The sequence below is a fragment of the Rhynchophorus ferrugineus genome, unplaced genomic scaffold (assembly GCF_030347505.1).
Source record: "Rhynchophorus ferrugineus isolate W39M unplaced genomic scaffold, kcgeb_rfMv2 rfM2, whole genome shotgun sequence".
NCBI classification, from domain to species: Eukaryota; Metazoa; Arthropoda; class Insecta; order Coleoptera; family Curculionidae; genus Rhynchophorus; species Rhynchophorus ferrugineus.
The window spans coordinates 72059477-72082657 of NW_027472581.1; the positions used below are offsets into that span (position 1 = coordinate 72059477).

General features: G+C 31.6%; 1 protein-coding gene across 1 annotated transcript in view; it reads left to right on the forward strand.

Moving 5' to 3' along the window:
- The first annotated feature begins 9142 nt into the window (after nucleotides 1-9142).
- LOC143190363 (uncharacterized) overlaps nucleotides 9143-23181 on the forward strand; it is a 108345-nt gene continuing 94306 nt past the window's right edge. The window contains exon 1 of the mRNA XM_076394606.1: nucleotides 9143-9328. Coding sequence (XP_076250721.1) covers nucleotides 9271-9328 — 58 coding nt within the window. The 5' untranslated portion in view covers nucleotides 9143-9270. The remainder of the gene's footprint in view (nucleotides 9329-23181) is intronic.

The window sequence follows — 23181 nt, forward strand, 5'->3', positions numbered from 1 at the left end:
TTTTTTCCTTTCAAAAACCAATATTTTATCAACACGCGATTTCCATTTTATCCATTTTTTCATAATACCAAAAGTTGCTTCACTCAAAATGCTATAGTTCACAAACTCGAAATGATCTGACAGCTGTCAAATTTATAGACGCATGTTTTGAGGGTTAAGGCTAACTAAAAACATATGGATTTAATTCTAGTAGCACCATTTATGTGTCAAGCCAGGGACTTTTCAATTGACCTATGATTATGATTGGAAAGATTCATAATTGGAATTTGTATCAATGATAGATTTTCATGCCGAGTTTTCTGATTGAATCATATTTTAAAAGTAGTGAACTCTTGTAAAATTTGAACTCTTTACTAATTTGCCTAACAGTCCACTAAAACGTTTCGTGGAAGGAATTCTGGACTCAGTGAACTAACTCTGGGAGAATGTCTACTTCACGGCGATCCATACTACATCTCATTCAGCCATTTTACGTACTTCCAAGTCGACGCTTTATTTAATATCAAGAAGAAAATACATTTCCATCTTAATAAAATTTAATTAATACAAGTTTTAAAGGAAAATCATAAAATTTTATGAAAAATTTGCGCTAAAGAAAGTTTTACGAAGTTTATTGTAGGATTTTCATAGGCAACGTAGCTAAAAACGTAATCTTCAGAGAGAAAGCCCATTTCTATTTAGAAGGTAGATATAAACAACAGAAAATATATTGGGCTAATAAATATTTATAACGTGTTTATATTTTCGCCAATGAAAAGGCATATGTTCACATGAATAGTAAAACTTATAACATTTTGACAGATAAATAACTTTTAAAATTACTTTTGTTTTATTTATAATGCATAATTAATATTAAAATTTTCATACTGGATATAACCTCACAATATTATAACATATTTTATAAAGTTATTATTTATATAAATATAAAGAAATAGCTACATTTTGACTGAAATATTTAGGGTGCTTTTCGGCTTTTTGCAGTGTCAGTAAGCGCATTTTTTCGAATTACTGAAAAGCCTTTATGACGGGATCTGATTTTCCACCATTATATTTCGTTCTATCCTTTCCGATTTGATTTAGTAGTCTAGAATGGTTTTTGATGTAGAAATTTAGTTAGAAGACGAAGCAAGTCGCATGAGGGGGCCGCTCGTCACGTAATGTCAAACGATTTCCCTTTTATAGTTAGCGAACAACAGATAATGAAAACATAATAACAATGCAAATTTATGTCTCATGTTGTATACGAGAAGTTTACTTTGATATTATATTATACCTATAGTTTAGTAATATTCTAAAATTATAAAACAAAGTTCATTATAATGTTGTATTAGTTTGTTTAATTAAGTTCATGTTCAAGACAACAAAAGGTAAACAATCATATTCTTTATTAATTACATGTAGAGGTTGTTTGTTTGAGGTCGATCTTTAAATATCACTTATGTTTTATGAAAGGTTTTTTAGAAAAAACTTTTATTTTACTTAAAAACAATTCATTTCTTCAAGAAAAAAAGAGGTGATCGGCGATACAAAGCGAAACTGAGGGTAAAAACAGACCAACTCATTTCACTCGTTCATCAATTATGTATTTAGAAGGGCCAGGTGGCCTGGTAAACTTTGAATATATCTTACTTAGAAGAGTTTATGATTAGGGGTCAACGAGCATATTCAATCCACTTTTTGTGACCTTACAGCTTCAGCTGCGATACTTTTCCCCAAACTCCACTTAAATAAACCACAAAATGCTTCGAATAATCGGAATACTTTATGGCTAGGAGTTGTTGAACATTTTCTAGCCACATTTTGAAACTTTACAGCTTCAGCTGCGATACTTTTATACGAAATCGACTTTACTACACCAATAAATGCTTTGAATAACTGCGAAACGATTACTAAACTAATTTCAACCGGTCTTCTTTTCTTGATAATTAATTCGACTCCAGTTAATTGAGTGAATTTAAAAAGAAAACAGCCTTAGGGTCTTCACGGAATTTTTTTTTCTATCTGTCAGGGTGACATTTTCATGTTAACTGGTATAAGGTAATTCAGGTAGCTATATGTAGAATAAAATCACAACTAAACACGTAGCCATTTCATGAAACATTGTGTGCGTTAATTTACAGTAATATATTTGACAATAAAAGTAATATTGTCAACATATGGTAATATTTTTAAATATTGTCATTGGCAATTTTATTCACAATGTATATAGTTATAATAGTGAAAAAAATGTACATTTCTGTTAATTTTAACTTAGAAAGGAACAATCGACTGAAATTGACTATCGACTGTTCAGTAATTGACTAGTTTTTACTATCGACTATTTCAGTCGCTATTTTTGGTTCAACTATTTTTACTAGTAACTGTTTTCTGTAACTAGCGACTGTTTCAGTTGTTTACTTTTAGATACTATTTTCGGTTCTACTAGTTGATTCGACTGATTTTTAACGTTCTGGCCTTCCGTCTTAGCCGCGACCTTGAAAGTAATGCGCCGAATTTATGCTTATATCGATTTATATGTAATATATATGGTTTGTTGTTTTTTTCTTGTAGTTTTCTTGTGAATATCTATATATTGTAAATTAATATAGCAGCATTTTGGAACGCTAGTTTTCGAGGGCAAAAAAATTAAATTGTAAATGATAAATAGGTAATACTTTTTTGATAAACTTTCACGAGTTTTGTCCAAGCCTCTTGTTTGTCGAAACTTTTTTCCCAAAATCTTGAAAACTAAAATTAGGTTCCAAAGATTTCAGAAAGTGCATAGATCCAAAAGATTTGAAGATAGATTTATTTACAAAAGATAGATTTGAAGATTGTAAAGAGGTGAATAAAGTATATTAAATATTTGTAATAAATACATTTTCTGATAGGAAAACTCTACTTTAATATTCAACAATTTATTTTGTTGGCTATTAAGAAGAGCACCACAGTTCATCTTAACAGAATGTATTCAACTTTTAGGGCCCATTGAAATAATGACCACCGAGTTACCTGGTGAAAGATGTCTTTAGTTATACGGTTAATAAGAGGACTGCAACATTCCATCAAATCCAGGATTTTAACAAGTGAATTGAGAAAAAATGACAAAATTGTCTATTAGATGTCATCAATAAAAGACTGGCAATTTTATAAATAAATACGATATGCGGGAAATCCACATTTTTTGATCTTAGATTTAAAAAAGCAGGATTTGGTATTGCAAATAATGCTGAGGCGATGCAAAAAGTTATCACAAAAGAGATATCTTCCATTCTAACTTCAAAAAATACAAATATAATTGAAATTCAAGACAAAACTACTGACCAAGAATGTATTGACATCTGGAGATATTTTGATAAAAAAACGGCTGGAATGAAAGAAGTAATTCCAAGTACTGCAGCAACTTTACAGATTAAACAGTATTTGGAAATTCCATTTATTGGGCGTTTAGAAAACACATTGGATTTTTGGCAAACCCATAAAATGAAACTACCTGAATTATATCAGTTACACGTAAAATATTTCTCTATACCCGCAACATCTCTCCCCTGGGAACGAGTTTTTTCAAAATCTGGGCAAATAATTAACTATCGAAGAAATCGCATCACGGTAGAAAAGTTGAACATGATAATATTCACAGCAATTTAAAACTATTTCTTTTCAAAAATAAAAAAAACTTTTATTTAAAAAGGGTCTGGTAGGTATTGTACGATCATTTTTAGGTTCATTATGGACTAGATTTTTCAATGATTAGGTATACGTTTACATTTTATTTAGTAGTTATGGTTATTGACACATTCTTTCCTATCTCACATTTTATACAGACAAGAATTTGTATATCTTCGTCTGACATCACGAATGGAAAAAAACAGTCGAACCGCTTGACTATCGACTGTTTGACTGTTTTGGGACTATCGACTGTTTCGACTGTTTTCAGTCGATTGTTCCCAACGCTACTTATATATTTGTTGTTTGCCATATTTTAGAATTAGTCCATGACTATCGATTAAATAGAACGATACAAGATCACTTGATGGAGAATGTAAATTTAAGAGATCAGGTGGCAAATACACGTGTAAAAGAAATAGTTTTAAGTTTATATATAACACTTTTAAGCTTATAGTATATAGGTATACTCACAAACAATTGATAGTTCAAGCTATGATAATTGTGACTGCGATAACGTCAGATACTTTAATGATTTTTTATATATATTGTTATCAAAACGGTTCAAAAAAATTAAAATATATTTTAAAAACTTGAAATTTTCAAATTTAAAACACTCGAAAAGGACAACCCCTCTCGGGTCTGCTAATTACCATATAAAAAATAGAATAAAATTTAAACGCGAAATTTCTGGCATAGAGCTGCACCAAGGCTTGCTTGGATATATTGTAATGTGGAGATGAATTTTTGATAAATAAACAGAAAATAATCTAGCTGTGTTAATTTACATGATTTTGGAGACCAGTTCTCCGATCGAAACATGCTCACAAACGTCTTGTTCTACTAAACCAATTTCAGCATGAGCTGTTTAACATGTTGTATGGGTTTACACATCTAATTACCTATTTTAGGAACGAACAAGTCAAGGACAGATTCTATTAACTAGTCGGTTGAATTCCTCTATATATTTCAAGCTCTGTTTCTTCCACATTTACATGAAACCTTTACTTGCTTATATTAATGGTTGCCAACAGCCATAGGTAGCTAATGCAAGCAGCCATGCTAATGTTGGAGAGAACTCATACTTAAACAAAGAATACACCCTATACTTAAATAAAGTCAAATTTATTGGATTATAATGCCCCCATCGACCTTTTGAGTTATATCTGAAAACCTATTTGGTTATAGAAAATCCAGCTATCGAGTCAATACCTAGTAGTCCAATATAGTGTTGTGCGCCACTGATATTGCTCCGGTTTACATCTATAACAAAGTAATAAAACGATATCGCGATATTCCTTTAGAACCCATAACAAGTGAAATACAACATGTTAGCGTTGAGTAATTCTAGAAAGTGTTAGTGTGCCCCAATGTACTTGTAAATTTGTGAATGAAAACGTGTGCTACCATCCAACTTGATTTAGAATTCTATTTTTTTCAGATCAATTTGTTACAATAAAAAACTAGCTAGTTCTTTCTTCGACGTTGGAGAACTTCTTCTATAACTCTCATAGTTAACTGCCATTGAAGCTCTGGTTGCTCACAGCTAACGATTTCAGCTAGACTCTTTTGCGAATTAATGATACACTCTACATTTCTCTATTATAGTTTAGGGTGATCTTTAATTAGTGTCATTAGTGAAGTGTATTTAAGTGAAGGACGATTAGAACACCTCGGTTCAACCTATTTAAGGTGGAATCTATGTAACACCTACTTTGAAAGTATACTGCATTTATTAAACACCTTCTCTTTTAGTCTATGATAAAGTATAAAGGTTTGTCCATATCCCAAATAAGGCAGGTTGAGGTAACAAAACATGAAAAATACAACCGAAAATATATAAGCTATAAAAATTCAGATATTATAAAAGCGGTGTTTTAGGAATTAACTATTAGAATTTTACAAATATAATTAATAATTTAATTCATTTGTCTCTCCTACATCCTTAACAAATTATTGAAGTGATTTTTATATGTCATGTATATAATTATTCTGTTTAGCATAGTGTCCCATTTATGTATTCAATCTTCAAGTGTCAAAATCTTTATCTTGCTAAGAAAAACATTGGCAAAGACTCCCGTTTTTTTTATCAATTCTCAACCTCTCGCTAATACTCCGGTTCCTTAATGGTGGTATATCGGTTATCCAGGTGCAGTAACAGTTCAATTGAAAAGTCCCCGGCCTACCATAGTAAAACACATTTCTTGGAAAAATTAGTTTTTTTTTATTCAGCATAATTTCCTTCAAGGGTTATACACTGATTATAGCGACCCTACAACTTTTCGATACCATTTTTGTAGTACGATTTATCCTTTGCTTTAAAATAGGCCTCAGTCTCGGCGATCACCTCTTCATTCGACGAAAATTTCTTCCCAGCGAGCATTCTTTTGAGATCTGAGAACAGGAAACAGTCGAAGAAATAGTAGTGAAGCAGCACTTCCTTTTTCTTCAAATGCGGCCGTTTTTCGGCGATTTCGTCCTTCAACCGGCCCAATAACGCTATGTAATAGTCGCTGTTGCTGGTCCTTGCTTTTTCAAGGTAGTCTATGAAAATTATTCCATGCGCATCCCAAAATATAGACGCCATAACCTTGCCAGCCCACATTGCGTTTTGCCACGCTTTGGAGCGGGTTCATCGTGTGCAGTCCACTCGGATGACTGTTGATTGGACTTCGTGAAATGATGGAGCCATGTTTCATCCATTGTCACATATCGTCGCAAAAACTCGGGTATATTACGAATCCAATCATTAACTCGTTGCTTTTGGCCAAAAGTGAGCTCGCGCAGCACACTTTTTTACTTTGAACAGATCTTTCTCATACCCAAATGTGCGTGAATAATATGATGTACACGTTCTTAGATACGATGCCTTAGAATGTCTGCTATTTCATTCAATTTCAATTTACGGTCAAAACCTTTATCTTGGTAAGAAAAACATTAGTAAACAATATTCCTGCGTTTTTAAATCAATTTTCAACCCCTCGCCAATACTCTGGTTTCTTGTGTATCGGTTATCCCAGGTGCAGTAACATATGTTCTTTGATTTTCAAATAAAAAATGGTATTGGCTGCTCCAGATGCGGTTATATGTCTCTATTTGTAGAAGCATATTCAATAAAAGCTTTGTAAAATCAGTGGCTAATTATACCTATGATTCAGTTGTGATCACTGTGATTTTCTGACCACCCTCCTGCTTCGTCAGGAAAACTTGCGACCATCCTTGGCGGAGTTCTGTAGCATTCAAAACTTCTGTGGATGTCTCTTATCATGTAGAGTAAATGAGGTATGAGAATGTTCTATAGTACGAATAAACTGAACATTTCTTAAATATCTGTACATATATTATTTTATATATTATTTAATTTTATTATAATATTTTTGAGATATAAATACAAAATAACCTATAGCAATCGTTAAGATTGTTGTTTCTAAACTATTGAATAAATAACCTTTACTACAATTCATTACGATACCATTTAATTTATTATAAATGTATATTATTCAATTACTCTAGGTAATTTTTCTTGAGAGGATGTTGTTTCCTGAAACTTTTTGGTATCTCTGTTCATATCGGCTAAATTATGTAGAAGGAAAAGAGAAAACTGGCCGTGTATACGGGAAAGTTCACCAGGGGACTCGTATTCATATCCCGCTTCATAGCTTTGTTACGTAGTTTTGTGAACTAGGTAGTTTTACTGGGAAAGCCATTGGATATAACTTTGTTTAACCACACATACTGGGTTGTTCAGTAAGTTTTGTCACTGAATAAGGAAAATACGATTAAACTATCGTTTCTGTTATAGACAAGTTTTGAATACAGCTTACGAAATATATATTTTTACCTAAAATTATATTTATTTTGTTGATTGTAACTATTTAGTAATATACATATTTATACTTAGATGAGTCTATGAGTGTTACATTAATACAGAAGGAGGTGGAATTATGTCTATTAATGATTATTGTTTACTTCAATATGACTTATATTTTTATTATTTTGCTTAATTTTACACTTAATTACTTAAAGAGAAAAATATTTACAAAAATGTAGGAATTACTTAACTGAACTAGCTTATTTTTCTGCAAACCATTATGTTCTAATGGTAAAAGCACGCTGGAGTACAAAACTGCCACAATGGTCGCGTTTGCTTCCTATTATCGTTATCACACAATTCAAATTTAAAATATGAACAAAATTAATGGATTTTCTGTAAATATAATATTTAAGAAAATACTCTTTGATGGATCAAAATATGACAGCGAGCTAATTAAACTTTCTGGATGTGTAATTATGATTCAATGCTGACAATAAAAAATACAGGGTAATGGGGGTGTAAACAATTAAAGGTGAGTAATTAATATAGGATAACTTAAATTGTATTTTAGAGTGTGAAACATTTATGTGCATAGATGTGCATGTAATTGTTCAGAATATATATGTGTATTTGGATAAAATGTACCAGGAGAGATTGAAAATTAACTGTTTTATAGGTATGGTAAATGCATTAGGGAGAATTCAGTAATTAAACCTAATTTTATTAGGAAAAACATGTACATAGGCAGTAACAGAATAAACACAGTGATGTCAGAATTATTTGAAAAGAAATATAGCAACGAAGGAAACAAGAACCAAACATAAAATGTTAAATATAAAGTTCTCTAATGAAAATAAAATACGTTATTTGGATGTACAATTATTAATTAGGTGAAATAAGCCTCCAGGGGATACCATAGGTGGCTTAGAAAAGAGTTACCTACAGAGACTATAACCTACTAGAACTTTAACTTACAAACTATTGTGTTTAATTTAATTATATTTTATAAAATTTTATTTCATTATTTTATTTATATTAGAATGTTGTTATATATCGAAGCTAAAATAAACTGTGTATAAATGTGTTAACGTTAATGCGGTAACATTGCACCGCTTTGACGTCATAAATTGAGATGACGCGGGTTCAGTGCTATTTTAGATGTACTATAGTTTAAGTCCTTTGAAGACATATGCTCTAGATATATAGTGTTAAAATAAATAGACAACATTATTAAGCCAAAATAAACAAACCCTAAGTAGATGCAAGAACATTGTGAATTTGTGACGTTATACACCATACATGAAATTATTGATAACGAGTTCGATGTTATTTTGTATGAACTATATTTATTTATATTATTTAATTCTTTTGGTGTTCCTATTTCTACATTCATGCTATTTTATAATACTTTATAATGAATTTAAAACGATTTTTTTTACAAAAAACGTGTTTTTAAATTAGATTAATCCAAAACTTCCAGACGAAACTGAGACGAAAAATCCTTTACGTGTATCAGTAGGATCCTCCGAAAATCAGATGATTGCAGCCATGCCGTTTCCATGACGACGCGGATGGAATGCCCGATGCCATTCATCGTCAGGACCGCAGGTTCCACGACACATGCGCTTGTCTATTGCGCTCGCCGACAAATTATTGTTCTGTGCATTTGTTGTTGTTGTTTATTATTCTTATTGCTCGATGGTAATAAAGGAAATAAAAATCGGTCGGTGACGAACCCGGGTGGGAAATGTGACGTTTTTCACGCCGATTGATTGACGTAGACTGCCTGTCTGGCGATCGATCGGCCAGCTATGATCGTGAAGATTTGGTGTCTGGTTGTTTTGATGCAGGAAATGTTGTTTTTCGTGGGTAAGTCGATTTTATACGCCCTGGAAATAACCTGTTTCTCGCGGAATGGCCAAAATATCTTTTCGAATTGTAAAATTTGTCCTGTTTTATTTATAGGGTTATATATAAATATTTAAGTAAATACACTCCGATATATCTTGATACAAAATTAGACAAGTGCAAATACGGGGGTCATTATAGAGATTATGAGTATTTCAATTATAATGTTATTTATTATATGCGCACGGATGGTATAATGTTATTATCTTATTAGTGGTAATACTCATGTATTTTGATTGCTTTTTAACTTAGCTATTAAGTACGATAATATTGGCACTACTTTACATAAAGTAAGAGTTTTCCATTTAGTATGGACCCATAAATTAATATCAAGGGTTTTATTAATTTGTATGTATGTATGTATAATATATTTTATTCAAAGTATAGTCTCCATCTATAGCTTTTACTTTTTTCCATCTTTCAAACAATTTACTCGAAATCTTGAAAGAACGATATATATTTTGATGCTATCCACGAATCGACCAATTGTTTGGTATCTTCAGAAGTGGAGCGGTCCTCAGACAGATCACGACTCGTATGTCAGAAGGAGTGTAATCCGAAGGAGCGAGATCTGGGAAACAAGGCGGGTAGGGTAGCACTTCCCATTTCTTAGCATTCCCACAGCATACAATATTTGGTCGAGCTTTGTCATGTTGTAGAATGCCCGTTTTTTCGCGCAGTGGTCGGCTTAAAGGCATCATTTGTAGTCGATAGCGATCCCCATTGATGATTTTATTAGGTTTTAGCAGCTCATAGTATATTTGCTGATTCCACCAAATGCAGAGTATTGTCTTGGGGCCATAGATATTCGGCTTTACCGATGACGTTAATGCAAGAACAGGTGGTCCCCAAGATTTTTTTTGTTTTGGATTAAGGTAATGAATTCACTTTTCATCCTCAGTAATGATACGATGCACAAAAGCTTTAAGAGTTTGTCAATCAATTAGCACTCACGCTTTTGGATTATACTGATGTTCATTTGTAATATTCTATTGGAGAGTGGCATACCGAAATTTACTCAAGCAGTTTGAAATATTCCAAGCTAACAGGTGCCGTACTGTGGCAGCGGTCATGGCTCAAAGCCGTATAGAATCTTATTCTGGTCTTGAGTGTAAGATTTTCCCTTTACATGTTTCTTCTAAGATAAGTGAAAGAAGTCGCTTTCTTAGCACATTATCGATACCAAATATTTGATTTTCTGTATTTGCTCTAATATAATATATGAAAAACTAAATTACTTGCAAATACAACATGGGGCAAAAGTCCCGCTACCATTTACCTCAAAGAAAAATAAGTAAGTTTGGTTTCCATAAAAAGTTTATTTGTCTTATTTGGTCACATTTCTCCAATTTTGTGACGAATATTGTCTTTAAGATGTTGAGTCGTTTGTGGCTTATTCACATAAACTTTTGATTTTAAAAGCCCCATAAGAAAAACTCTGGTGCTGCTAAATCTGGAGATTTGACTGGCCATGCTAAATTACCATTTCGCGAAACAAGTCTTCGGGGAAACACCTCATTCAATAATTGAATTGTTGAACGAGCTATGTGTGTTGTGGCGTCCTCTAGTTCTTGCCATTCCATTTCAGGCACAATAAAATTTCGAATCATGTCTTGGTACCGTTCAGCAATAACAGTAACAGCAACACCTTGGTCATTTTCAAAAATATAGGGACCAATGATGTTTCCAGCATGATTACCACTCCATACAGTTGTTTTTAGTAGATGCAATAATGTTTCATGAATTAATTGAGGATTTTGTGTTCTCAAAAACCGAATATTCTGTTTATTGACGTGGCCATTGAGAAGAAAATGAGCTTCATCGCTCATTATCAAATTAGACAAAGCATCTTCAATTTCACCAGATAGCCTCAGGATTGCATTACTTTACTTGTTTACTTATTTTAATTACTTAACTCGTTTATCAGGATCTCTCGGTAGCAATTTTTAGACTAATTGAATTTTGTGCGGGAACATTTTCAGATCAGTTTTCAAAATATGCCTTAAACTGCGCACAGAAATGTATAACTGATAACCACGTCTTCGAATTGATGCTTCTGGAACGTCTGTAACACTATAGCGCACCAGAGCCACATATTCAGCGTTACGAAACGTCCGTTTTCTTCCAGAACGAGGCCTGTTTACTGACCGTTCTGTCGAAAATTCGCATGTAAACGATAAAGTGTGGTTTTGTGAGGCACTGGACGATTAGAATATTTTTGACGCAATTTCCGTTGATTGCAAATAATGGAACGATTATTTTCAATAATTATTACCAGTATTTCTGCTCGTTCTTGTGGCGTATATTTATCCATAATAAAATTTGGACGTCTACATAAAACAATGGTTGAGGCGAAATTGAGCTAAACGCCACATAACCAAGATGGCGCGTAGTCAAAATGGTAGCGTGACGTTTGCCTCACCTGTTACTTCAATCTATTATATGACGTCATATGACCATCAATATAGCTCTCTTATATGTATTGTCTCATTTTCTCACAAGGGCATCCACTACTATATTGCAAAGTAGCCTAGAGATTATCTACATGGAGAGCATATATCGGGGATAAGGCAATTATTTCACACACCCCCATAAGTAATGTAATTGAGAAATCTCAAGAAGTTTGATAGATTTTAAGGGAACATATTCAGCTTCTAAAACTATCCATAGCGAGGGTTAGTGTCAGGTTAAAAAGTTAGTAATAGCAATACTTTCTGATGCGTTAGTGACTGGCTGTATATTTCTAATGCAGCAACGGTTTCAATATATGAAAAACGACAACAAAAAATAAACTCTACAAAGTATAAATAACAAAGTATTCAACTATTGAGCAGATTCATAAAATTATGAACATTAGTTGATAAATTGTATAAAGCTTTTAACTTTTGACGAGGATGAACAACTCATCTATAAGCTGAAAAAATATACCGATTGAATCCCGTTAATAAAGTGTAGTTAAACAACAGCTAACGACAGCCAGTTCAATAATATAAAAAACTAACAGAAAGAAGTACGCAAGGTACTATATTTCTTACCTTCACTATACGACATACCATTTATTTGCTTTTATTTATTTTGCAATTATTTTTTAATTGCATTTTTTTGCATTATCATTTGCTGAGAATACTACAGTGATTGCTATTAGAGGGATACCGAGGAAACCACTATAAAACTATAATATCGTGTAGAACAACAAGATACAAAGACGGGGAAAATTCTGTTGATCATTTATAATATACAATGTGTTTTTACTTGTGTTTCATTGTTAGCTAACACTGTTTCAAGTTCTTATAAAATAAGATATTTTAACCTGGTTTTGGATTATTCTACTGCTGACTAATATCTAATACTGGAGGAACCTTTTGAATTTATTTTGTCTGTTTTAAGGTGCAACTCAAAGGATGTCAAACCATAATATTAAGTCATATCTGTGAATGTCCAGTCCTATTTTCTGTTTTTTTTTTCTGCTGAGTCAGGCTACATGCCGTCTGGCAAAATACAGTACAAATTACCATTAATTATTCGATTTAGTCTCTATATATCTTCCAGGTTTATGAAGAAAGCAAAAAATGTAGTAAAAATATGTATTAATTGAATAATAAGAAAAAGGACGATAAAATATTTGAAAAGAGATATAGTTTTATAGAAGTAACAATTTTTCTTTCAAGTATTAGTTAATTTCTTTAAATACTATCAGCATATTGTTCTATGTTCTATAAATAACTGTTAATTTAACAATGTTATATATAAAAGTATATAAAGCAGTATAAATAATGTGCATTAAGACACAAAGAAGTTATTTTTCTCAAGAAAATATTTTTAAAAATTCAGTAAAATTTCTTTTTAATAAATCATTTCCTTTCGTATTTTTTTTTAATTAAGAAAAGGGAATGCTTAATTCGGACTATTTAAAAGAAAACAATGTAAAATAATTGAAAACGATTTGCCACTCAGAACAATGGATACAATCATTTTAACGTTAAAAATTAAATTGATTAATGTTGACTGATGTATTTCAGATAGGTATTGAGCCCTTTATTTTTATAGCAGTTTAATATAAAAATACTGTATCTAGGAGTATGTTATGTAACGATTAATAATCAAGAACACTATATTATGTATCAAGTTCAAGCTACTTAAAGATGTGAACTACAGATAGTTAATTATTGTGACATTACTTATGGAATAAGCATCTCTTATTAAACGTTATTTGTTAAGAAAGAGAATTTTTGAGAGGAGGACACTAGATAATTTTCGAATAATCATTTATTACGATTTCGAAATAGGCGTGAGCATATATCAGTCTGAAGTTCTCTTGCCATTATTAGCTACAATTTATAGACAATGTTAGTTGTAAACATAAACGACAGTTCTTTTTCGTACTACCTTATGCCACCCGATGTGCCACCATCTTATCCTGAAGCGACGATCAAAAATGTGGATTTTGGAATGTTATTCAACTGACAAGGTATTTGATTTGCTAATTTGCACTGGAGGCCTTCACAGCATACTTTATCAAACATTTGGATCACCCCTAGAAGTATAGCTGAACTATTGAACTATAACAATTTTCCTTTTTCCAAACGGTTTCTGAATTAAATTGCCAATATGATAATCAATTATTGACTGTTTATTTCGAAAACAAAATTGGTGAGTCGGTATTAGTTGCTATTCTTCAATTGACTTGAGGCTTCTTGAATAATTTAGATATGATCATAGTAATTTCTACAATCTTTCGCTGCATAGACTTGCATAATTTTTAATATAATTCTTTGATAATTATCTAACTGCTTGATCACTTATTAGATCAAAACGTAAAGCCTCTGTGATCCTGAATTTTTGTTAGTTATAGCTGTATCTTCTTTTTTATTTAGATTAGATAAGGTGTCGCAGGATATTAGCAGAATGATGTTGGAAACACTTTATGTACTGTGCAAATAAGTCCACTTTCTCCCAATCTTTTTCCCAGTTTCTAGTTTATTTACAAATTGAAAATTTAACCCTCTTCCAAAAAAAAATAATCAGTGTCCTGATAATCTATTAAGTTCTTTATATATTCAGAAAATACGTATTTTTTCGAAATACGAGTTTATTTCTTTAATTTGATATTAATAACGGTCGTACTTAAATATTTAGAAGTTTTCTACGGAATGAAGATATCCGGATTGATGAACTCTTTTGATGACATGACTCTCTTAATTCCAACTAATCACCTACAAAATGTCAGTGTCTTTTTTGTAGAACAAGTTGCTTTCACCTGATTTAAGGCTTTTATCGCCTGTTGTCCAAGTAGTGTTATGAATCCTCGAATTGTTGCTCTATTAGGTCAGGCGTAATGAAGACTTGTAAGACCGTTATACTTATTACATTTTAATTATATGTGTGCTTTTTGAAACTATTTAGTGGTCTATTTTGAAAACCGTCGATTTTCGTCAGTTTCGAGACCGAGAAAACCGGGCAAACAGAGCGTTCAGTTTCATTGCTTATAATTTTTATTAAGGCATATGTTCTGTTCCATCAATCATCTTATTTACAAACTGACAAAGGTTATGTATATATATATATATATATATATATATATATATATATATATATATATATATATATATATGCATCCCTTCGGAGACAGACAGAGAATACATGTAAAAAGATATCCTGTTAAAAGTTAACTTGTTCATAATCCCATTAATAATTTTAATAAATTGAAAATGTTTCATGTAATAATTTATAATTGAATAACTAAGTTTGTATATTAATAGTTAATAAGCCGGTATCTTCTCCCCACGATGCTACTTTAATAGGCAAAGTTTATAGAGTACTTTATTTTTTAATGAAATTAACCCAAATAGTATAAAAACAACATTCAGAGGAAAAATTCGAATACATATAATGCTATTAAAATTAAATGATCTTAAAAAAACTTGCAACATGAAAAAGGGGACCCGAGACACAGTAAATTATAAAAAATAAGTTCTTTCAAACTGGAAAAAGAAAAACCTTTTCAAGTCGAGTTGAATTTTCTCTCCACAAAAGAACATTACTTTGTATTAAACTTGAGAAATCTGATGGCGAACTTTCCTTTAAGAGACGGCTTTTACTTTAAGATGTATTATTAGGGACACTAAACTAGTAACAAGTTTGATAAGAACACTATTGTAAAGTGATTTATGTTTAACTTTTAATTTGTTGGCTTAATAAGATGAAAATACACTCTGGATTAATTAAGATTTTATTGTTAATACCCGGTTAAGAATTGCTTCGGATAATAATAATTTATAAATTAATACTTTTCAGAAGAATTATAGTTTTGTTGTTATAGTTGATTGACTATTATATAGCTGGTAATAATTGGTTATTATTTTTGATTCTAAAAAGGTATTTGTTGAGAGGATGGGTACTGTTAATTAAAACTTAAAAATGCAAATTCAAAAGTTAAAACTTCACCAAAATATTTTACATAATTTTCTACATCCTTACAGCGTTTCTTCAATATTTTTAAGTATTCCTATTTGAAGTGCAACATATAAACTTCACGATTCTTGCAACATGTTGTCATGCAAGAGGATGACTTTGGGTCTCCTACTCGTTATTGCTGGAGGTTTTACACCGGCGCGTAATTCAATTTATTCAATTGATGTCAGTAGACATCTGCAGTAACAGTTTGATTCTATTTTAATAGCCCGAAATACACTATACCATATGTAGGGCAAGATTTAATGGTTTGGATGTGGATATGTGTTTTATGGATTAACTTTCCATAGTAGATTCAATTTTCATTTCCAGTCACAATAGTTGTAGAAAATAGTTTAGTTGTCTAATGTATTTATGTGTTTGGTGTATACTTATATCAAGTTTAAATATATCAGATTTATTTACGCCAACAAAAGTAGTCGAAAGGCATACGCATTAGTTCGGAACACATGGACTTCTTAAAAAAGACTCGATGGTGAAAATTAGCAGATATATATCAGAAGTGTATTGATCTTGGAAATCCGTGGGAAAAGTGTCTCTCAAGGAACTTATGAACGTATATTTGTATCGAGACAAGAAAATCATCATTGAATATGTCTTTCTCTCCCTAGAAATAATTACTAAGCACGTTGTGAGAAGAGAAGTCAAGCGCACCTACTCTCTCACATAATATGCACATATACGACTAATAACGCACAATCTTCGCAAAATACATGAGTCATCAAACAGTCATCAAAGACAGCCTCGAGAATCCTGAAACAAATCATACAGTCTTCATTAAACATAATATTAAAGACTTGGTCAAGGTAGCGCATAGTTGGTGCCACTTTGACAGTGTGATGATTATCATCACTAATCATTATACAGTAAATTAAGTCGTTTTTAACTTCGTCAGTCTTATTCTTATAATAGGGACGAAGAAGACGCGCAGTATTTATTTAGCAATGAAATAGCAATATCCAAAACTGACGGCATTTTCGGTCAATTTGATTGATAGCCAATTTCTCTTTCATTTATACATCTCTTATCGCATGCAAACGCCTGGAAACAGTTGGTTTGTCAACTCTAAACCTTTTGGAAGCCCCTTTATATTTTGGGCTGGGTTTTCGTTGAATAAGTCTTGCAATTTATTGTTATCGAAATTTGGTTCTCTAGGCTTTTTGTTATAGTTATCAAAAACCGACGATTGGGATATTATTGAGCATAATTATAACAATTTTCTAAAAGGGTTTGCCTGGATTCGCCAGCAGATTTCTTCATATCAAGCAATAAGGCATGTTTCAATGAATAATTAAATAGTACTAAAGGAAAAACTTATTTTATGTAGTAAATGCAAAACCCACAAAATTTAGTTAATATAGTAATTAAAATAGTTAGTTTACGGATTAAATTGCTTAACTGTATTAATATTTTCCCGTGAACTGTCGCTAATTTTAATCAACAAACGCATAATACATGTAAGCCGATAATTTAATTAAAATTGACTGTTCATTTGCCTTTAGTATTTTCACTATACAGGTAGATATTTTTGTAGTAATTTATGGCGATTTAACTTTACAGTTAGAAGCTGTATTTTACTAAAATGCCATTTCCAGTATTTTATTGTGTATTGGTGCTGCCCTGTCTATTTTTAATGGCATATGCATGATGTATTAGAATATTACATAAAATTGGTACATTAGCTAACGAGAATTCTAAATTATAATAAATTGCATACATATTGGGAGTACATCAATAGCCCATCTCTGACTTGCTAAATCAATATGGAAAGAACAATCAAGAGGAGGCAACTTATAGAATGGTGAAACGGTATGCTGTATGTAGGAGAGTTCTTATTCAACCTTTACGAAATGAAATATTTGCAGGGTATTTTGTGTAAAAAATCAATTACTGAGAGTGCGGAAATATAATTTTAGCGCAGAATAACTAAACAAGTTTTTAGCAAAACTAAACTTCAATATATAATCAAGATACTCTCCTTCAAGAGTAATATATTCCAGAGCTCTTACTATTTTCATATTTTTGCTTTCAAAATAAACTTCATTTATTATGCGAGGAAATCTTTTTCTCTGGAACGATCTCTTTAGGTCTGCAAATAGCCATTAATTACTGAGTGACAACAGATTGACATGAAATATTAACCTGTGTCGTTTCAAGGCTAGAATTATTAAGATAGGTTTATGAAAGTTAAGCAGTAGCGTCATGTATATAAGTTAAAATATGTGAAAATTTGTTGAATTTATATATATGTTTTAATCGCAGAAACTGTTAATTTACTTTAAAAGCTGATTTATTCAAGGAAAGAGGAGGCGATTTGTTGACTGGCGATACCAAGCCATACCGAGGGCAAGAACTTTCACTATTCAGGTAGTCAAAAAATAGATGCCGGATAGTCTGGGCCATATTCCATAACACCTCCCTCCTAAAGAAACGGCTACAGGAATGTACATGGTCGTTAATCCGTCTTAATAACTTACAGTTATTGTAAAATTATGTTTGAGTATAACCTGTATATTCGCCCGCTAGATTACCTTTGAAGATCTTCAAAATGGCATTGTTTATACCCACATTTCCATGGTATCCCACTATTGAATGGTTTCTCAGCTTTGGTGATTACAGATTCGAATAGTCTACGGCCAAGAAACTGAGCTACTGCAATCCGTTTCCGTTTTCCGTTTCTGATGGCCGGTCACACTGAGCTGCAAGACTATGTTCAAATTCTAATAAACTATGTTAATTTAGGGCAACTTCGGTCCGCCTTTGGTGGCCTCAGACCTCGAAATGTGATGCAAGTACCGGGAATCCACGGATTATGTGTATTTTTCAAAACTTGAATGTTTCCGCCTTGGAATAGTTTATGGTTAAAGTTTGTTGAGCACCATCAGTTTACATTTTGTGACCTTCAGCTTCAGCTGCAATACTTTTGCCCGAATTCTACTTAACTACACCACGAAGCTCTTCGAATAATTGAGACCCAGATGAATATTAAATGAATTCTAGAGAGAGCAGCCTTATGATATTCCCGGCATCCTACCGACTGTGCCAGTTAAAATGTGTTAAAGGGTTTTAATCTCAAAAACAGGGTCAGGACTTACCTAATTAAATTGCAGTTTATAATTTAATAAATTAATGAGCTCATATTATTCTCCTAGTTTTTTGGACTAGTTGGGTGCAAATATTCTTGGAAAAAAATCGGTTTTAGAATAAAACATCATTTTATACCAACATACATCTCCTTATACAGGTTAAAAAAAACCATAACTAAAACCATAAATTAAAGAAAAAATATTTTAATTGTTTAGTTGCAAAGAATTTCAATCAAACGAAGAAGTGAAACCTTTTTTTCTTGAAATAAATGAATTGAACGTGAGTGAAATTGTAATGACAAATGAAATAATTTCTTTTTACGCACTCAAAAACGGTGTCCTGCAGGTCTCTGTGGTCTGTTTTTCAGTCATTTTTTTAGTTTCCATCAATTCCATCCTTGAGATTTCATATCCCATCGCCAAATAAGACTATTTGCTGATGATATCGTGGCCTACATTACCTCCCATGAAGCTTTTGATGCGTCTGACTCACTGCAGCACTTCTCTGTCTGATGATGATCTTTGATGATCTCTTCGATAAAACCATCAATCATCCACTTCTGCAGAATGTATCCATTCACTATAAATAATCATCCTATCCTTTCCTGTAATCACACTAGATTTCTGAGAATCTAGTATCATAACAAAAACTAACCACCAATTCCTTCAACATATTGAAAAATCCATCACAGGAAGATACCATACACATTATGCTTCAGACATAGTCTTAATATAAAATTTCCCTTCTGGATCCCCTCGTCCTGCGCTATATATATGTCGCTATTAGCGTATCGTAGTGGAACTTTTGGAGGGCTAAATTAGTGACCTTTGATCAGATTATGGTTTGTCGCGTATTCTATATACAGATGGTTCAAGGACCGGTGAGTGTGTTGGCGCTGTGATGTTGGGTAACTTTTAGCTTCTACCAACATACCATCACCTTCACTGACCACACAAAATAGTCATGTTTCCCTTGCTTTGATCCCTAATTATACTGTAATCAATGAAAATGAAATATTTGATCTCAAAACCAAGAACGCCATCTTGAACGGACTTTGCTATGACGCATAATATTATCTAAGACATATCCCCTTCAGTGAAACTAAGCTTAATCATTGGATTCAGTTGGCCTGAGACCTACTTGAAGAGCACAATTAATTTCTGTCAATAAAGCATGATTTTTTCTTCTCCATTATCCTTTCAAAATCCACATCCTGTCTTGCTAAATCGGCATACGCCGGAACACTGCACATCTAGATATTTTGAGGAGAGATGTCCCTCCATAGAGAAATAGAGATTTAACTTTATAGAAAATTTTTGGGAAATGTTTCGCGACGTCCAACATCTAGATGTCGATACTTTTAACTTTTACTACGCTATAAGCCGCCACGGGATCTGATTGGCTCACTTCGTTTCTATGGTATGTTTGTTGTTTATTTATTTTGAGCGCCATTTTTGAGATTAAATTATTATTTCATCAGTATTAGTATATATAACTCGGTAGTACAAAAAGTAAAATTAATTATCGATCTAGGAAGTGTTGTGTACCCGGATGCACAGATAGTAAAGAAATGCAGAATCGTTTTCTTTCGAAGAAGTATTTGGCTGTCATAAAAATGATAATGTCAAAATTCCCAAACTCATTGGATTAAGTATCAAAGAAATTTATGATCGTTACAGTATGTTGTGTCACAGTTACACTGTGTTGTGTTACATATATATATATTTCAAATATTGATTTTTTAATTTTAGAAATTAATACCCTTTCGAAAGAAACTAAACAAACGGCTATATAAGATCAAATCAAATTTGGGAATTTTGGTGTAAAATTTATTGCCCAAGTAAGAAGAAATTTGTTAAAAAGTCATCAATTTAATAACTACGTTCATTCCAGTAAAGAAAGAAGAAGTGTAATTATCTATATAAATATATAGGCTTAAGGCTAATTGACCAAACATTTTTTTTGATCTAGTTCATGGATTCAGGAATAGACATTCTCGGCTAGTATATTTTAGAAATCATTTGAAGAGCTCAACATAAGTAAATATTTTGCATCTCATTGGCCTTTAGGAAATTGTGAGGAGGATGAACATGGTGGCTCTAGATGATTTACATTTTATACTAACGGGGGAGGACTCTATAACTTCAATTTCAGATGTTCTTATATGAATAAACGAGTCAAGGTAATATCTTATGCCTCAGAAAATTGGGTTTTTATACTGTCAGTTGATCTCTTTTTTTTAACTTTTTATCCCGCGATATTGTGACGTCGATGATATAACATAATTTTGTCAAATATTTCAATTCAAAAAAATCTAAATTGAAAACCTTTTAATTATACAGTGCTTAATGATTTTCCAGATAGAATATTAGAAATAATAAGGGGTTATATATTTTTGGGTAAACTTATAATAAATCTCTAATAGTCATTCATTTGGTATTTGTGACTGAATAATCACTATTTTAAGTAGTCGGCAGTATCGCACAACAATATGATGATCACACGCCTTTGTTGAAACATCCTCGAGATTATATATTGTTAAGATATTTGTTACCCTACTTTTCTTCACCGTTTATATGCAAAAATCATTAATTTTTGACTTTGAAGAGTCATGCCACAGATCACTCCAATCAAACCCGATAAAACCTTTTTCAATGTCTTTTATTTCATGAGAAAGGCAGTTTTCACTCTTGCTTATCATTATCAACGCTTTTAGGCGTTTGTTTTCTGCTGGTGAGTCAGTTTCCAACCATTTGGATGAATATTGAATCAATCCCTTAAATTCTTCGTCACTCAATATAAACGACTATTTAGTTCTTTCCCTATTTTCATTTAAAGTCATTACTTTTAAAAAACACCAACCACATCTGCCAGAGGAAGACTTTCACTAATGTATTGTTAGAAATATTTGTTATTTGTTATTTTATCATCACAATGATCCTCACACAGATCAGATCACTCTCCAGCTGTTTATGGGAAACCAAATGATATATCTTATTTTATAAAGAACAAAATAATAAGTAATTAATGGAAATAATTCTTTTTGATATTATATTTTATAGATATATATGTAGAAAAATGTGTGCCACAATTAATTAAATTTCTTTCCCTTATATAGATTTCAGTACTTTTCTAGGCGACTTTAGGAAATGGACAAACTTTTCACGCCAAGCGTTAAAACAATTATCAATAAACTAGATAATTGCAGTTAACTTTTTATACGAAAACTTTTTCTCTATCGTGAAATTGTAAAAGTTTTATGAGTTTTCTTCGTTAAATATTTTATTACACTTTAACTCTAAAAGGTAATTTGTCGTAATATTAGTCTTGTAATATTTACGGGTTATTAATATTTGAGAACTTAGCAATATATAAGGAATTACGTATACGTGAGACAAGTTATATAACTGAGAGTAGAAGAATATAGTGAACAAAATATTTCACATAAATTATATTAAATAAGTGGAACTAAACATAAAATATCTTACGCATTTTATTGAAAGTTTGAATTAAATTATCATATATTGTCTAATATGTACGTCATTATTATATATTACATTAACCATAAGCATTTATTTTTATTATTACAAAGTCATAGATTTAAACGTATAGGTTTAAGAAACAAATACTTAGTATATATTTTTATTGTCTATACAATAAAACAGCCAATGCACATTATCAAAATTTATAACGTCAGCACGTTGCAATGTTGCTTCAGGAGATTATTGGATTAATTTTACTCAATAAAATACTAATATAAATATAATAATGAAAGAAATATAATGTTATAAAATATAATTTATTTTAATATTATAGTACATTAAATGCATATATTATCGAAAAACTACAGTTAATTACAGCTACAGTAGCGTTTAGGTTAGGGTTGTTTTATTATATTTACAACAACTCTTTTCCAAACCACCTATGCGGTAAAGTTCTTTATGGCGTAACCCCTGGAGGCATAATTCACCTAATTTACATTTGTGTATCTAAATAATTTATTTAACGTTCATTAGAGAATATTCAAACCTTATAATGTTTAGTTCTTGTTTGCTTCGTTGTTGTGTTTGCTTCTCAAGTCATTTTGGTATCCTAATATGTCTCTTTAGTTTCTTTTATTACTACGTGTGTACATTTTTCTTGATAAATTTGGATTTTTGCTAATGCATTTACAACATCTTCAAAACAATTAGTAGTTACTCTTTCCACATACATTATAGCCAAATGCTCGTGTATACTCTAAACAATTACACACA